Here is a 2,384-nt window from a genome sequence, read left to right as displayed (position 1 = left end):
TGAGCTCCCGTGGGCCGCTCTTCTGCACCAAGGCATAAATTTCCTTATAAACACATAAAGCTTGGCTCGGGTAGAGGTCCCAGCCTGTGTTTGGGCCACCCCAAGCTGTCCACTGAGCTCCCGTGGGCCGCTCTTCTGTGAGAAAGACGTGAATAACTGTCACCACCCGTGCCGCTCCCCATGCCGCCGGAGCTCGGCCCCCCGGAGCTGGAAATAAGGCAGCCCCCTGGGCAGCCGGGCCGGTGTGGGTCACATCCAGGGATGTGGGTGTGAAAAATAAACTGCCCGTAGGTTAAATCCCGCACCGCGGCTTCCAGGGCGCGTGCTGGCGCTTCTCACCAGCACCAAGACTGGAAATTAGGGTGAGGGGAAGTGGGGAGAGGAGCTTGCCAGGTGACAACAGCACGCTTCTGCTCTGAGGGTCTAAAATTCAGCCGCTTAAAGCAAGAAAACATTTAGGACAACGTGCCTCGTACTGCACATAGACCTTTTTTCCCCTCCCAAGAAACGTTCAAGGTTTTAACATCTCTCTTTTTCGCTTTTCTCCCCGTTGTGTAATGATCTGGGCAGCCAGATGGAGCGGGGACGGTGCTCGCGGCGAGGCTGTCGGGCAGGGCGAGGGGTCAGGCTGGTAGCGGTTCTCGCTGCTGTCTGCTCAGGATCGAGGCGCTCCCAAGGAAGTCGGCGTGTTCCTGGGGCAGAGCACAGCCCGCTCCCACCCGTGGGGTTAGGAGTCAGCCAGGATTCGGCCCGGCCTCGGCACGAGCTGAACTCGGAGGCCGTGGTCCTGCGCGCTGCTGGTCGCGGAACCTGAAGCTGCTTGTGGTTCTGCGAGCTCCGTCGTGGCTCCTGCTCCCGTTTTACCTCCCGTGGCGTCTCCCCGTGCAGCTCCTCTGCAGATCCGGTGTTTACCAGGCTGTTTATTCATCGCAAATAGGTCAGGAGCGACACATCGCAAGGACAGCTGGTTTAATTAGGAACCGGCATCTTCAGGCAGTTGGAAAGGGACTGTAGGAAACCCAGCTGTCCCCTGGCTGTACCAGGGTGTCTCAGAGCTTTCCGCCCTGGACTTTACCACCTTTGCTGTAGGGGACGGATTTTGTCAGTCCGCTTTCCGTCCATCGCTGTTCCTTGCGTTGAGCCAGGGCAAGCGAGGCGAGATGCTCCGCGAGCCCGGCCCCGGCGGGCCAGCTCTCCCCCCGCCGTGACAGAGTCCCTACGAACAGCCGGTCCTGCCGTGGGTTTGTGTTGTCCCGCTCCTGCAGTGGGTGGTCTTCCCTTGGGGTTTGCTTTATTCTGCCTTGGAAAAGTTGGGCAGTCTGGGCTTCGGCGGGAAGTGCTGCCCGCTGAGGAGGGAACGGTGGAAAGCCACGGCTGCGTTTCACCGTGCTTTGGAGCCTCGTCACGCCTTGGGTACCGCGTCGGCTCGGTTTGCCTGCGGCGCAGACGTGTCGGGGACGGTGTTGGTTGGCCTTATGCGGCGCAGGGCCTGCACTTCCGGCAGGACACGGGCATCAGCAGCAGCTCTGATGTTGCGAACGGCGGGAGATGGTTCCTGCTGCTGTCTTGGGTCCGTTCCCGTGTTGATCCAGTGGTCCGACTGCCCGATCCCAGGCCCCTTGGTTGCTGCAGACCACCGGGATGGGAACGCATCGAAGCTCTTGTCCGCGTGCAAATCCATTTGCCCAAATTAACCCGGATTCTTCCTGGGCCAAGAAGAGGCCTGGGGAGTCTGCAGACGGGTTGGGCTGACGGTCTGTGCTTTGTTTCGTGCTGCTGCAGGCTCTCTTCGTGCTCTTCATCCTGGCTTACATTCACATCGCCTTCTCCCGCTCGCCCATTAACTGCTTGGAGCACGTGCGAGAGAAGTGGCCCCGCGACGGCATCTTGCGGGTGGAGATACAGCGCAACTCGACCCGAGCCCCCATCTTCCTGCAGTTCTGTGGCGTTGAGAAATTCCCAGGAATGGTGGTTGAGTCTACAGCTGAGGAGGAGGAGGAGGAAGAGGAGGAAATGACCGTGGATATGTTTGAAAACAGCTCTGTCAAGGTAAAGATCTGGGTGTACGCGGGAGGTGGGAACCTGGGGGTCGGGCTGGGGAGAAATGGGTTGTTATCCCTTGGTCACCTGGAAGCAGAGTGTTCCTTGGCTTTTCCTGAATCGCCACGTTGGCCACTGATGGTTTAAGACAGGAAGTTGAGCCTGAGAGTGGCCTCTCCTGTCCCCCATTCGGTGGCGAGGCCTTTGCCGGGGCGCGGAGGGAGCACGGAAGACGGGAACCGACGGGACTGCTAACGTGACTTTCCCTGCCGTAATTTTCCACCAGTTTGAGCTGGATATCGAGCCCAAGGTGTTCCTCAAGCCGTCCCGGGTGAGCAGCACCG

The 2,384-nt window shown here is 59.7% G+C and overlaps 1 protein-coding gene across 1 annotated transcript in view; it reads left to right on the top strand.

The window, feature by feature from the left end:
• The window catches only part of TMEM259 (transmembrane protein 259), a gene marked incomplete at its 5' end in the record, with an annotated part of 8,383 nt that overhangs the window by 323 nt on the left and 5,676 nt on the right, over positions 1-2,384 (top strand). Inside the window, 2 exon segments of the mRNA XM_010158072.1 lie at positions 1,783-2,049; positions 2,327-2,384. The exon segment at positions 2,327-2,384 is cut by the window's right edge and continues 8 nt beyond it. Of these exon segments, the coding sequence (XP_010156374.1) occupies positions 1,783-2,049; positions 2,327-2,384 (325 nt within the window).

This window comes from Eurypyga helias, unplaced genomic scaffold (assembly GCF_000690775.1).
Source record: "Eurypyga helias isolate BGI_N326 unplaced genomic scaffold, ASM69077v1 scaffold28238, whole genome shotgun sequence".
Lineage (NCBI taxonomy): Eukaryota > Metazoa > Chordata > Aves > Eurypygiformes > Eurypygidae > Eurypyga > Eurypyga helias.
Note: the sequence above shows the minus strand (reverse complement) of the source record. Positions and strands in the feature narration are given on the sequence as shown.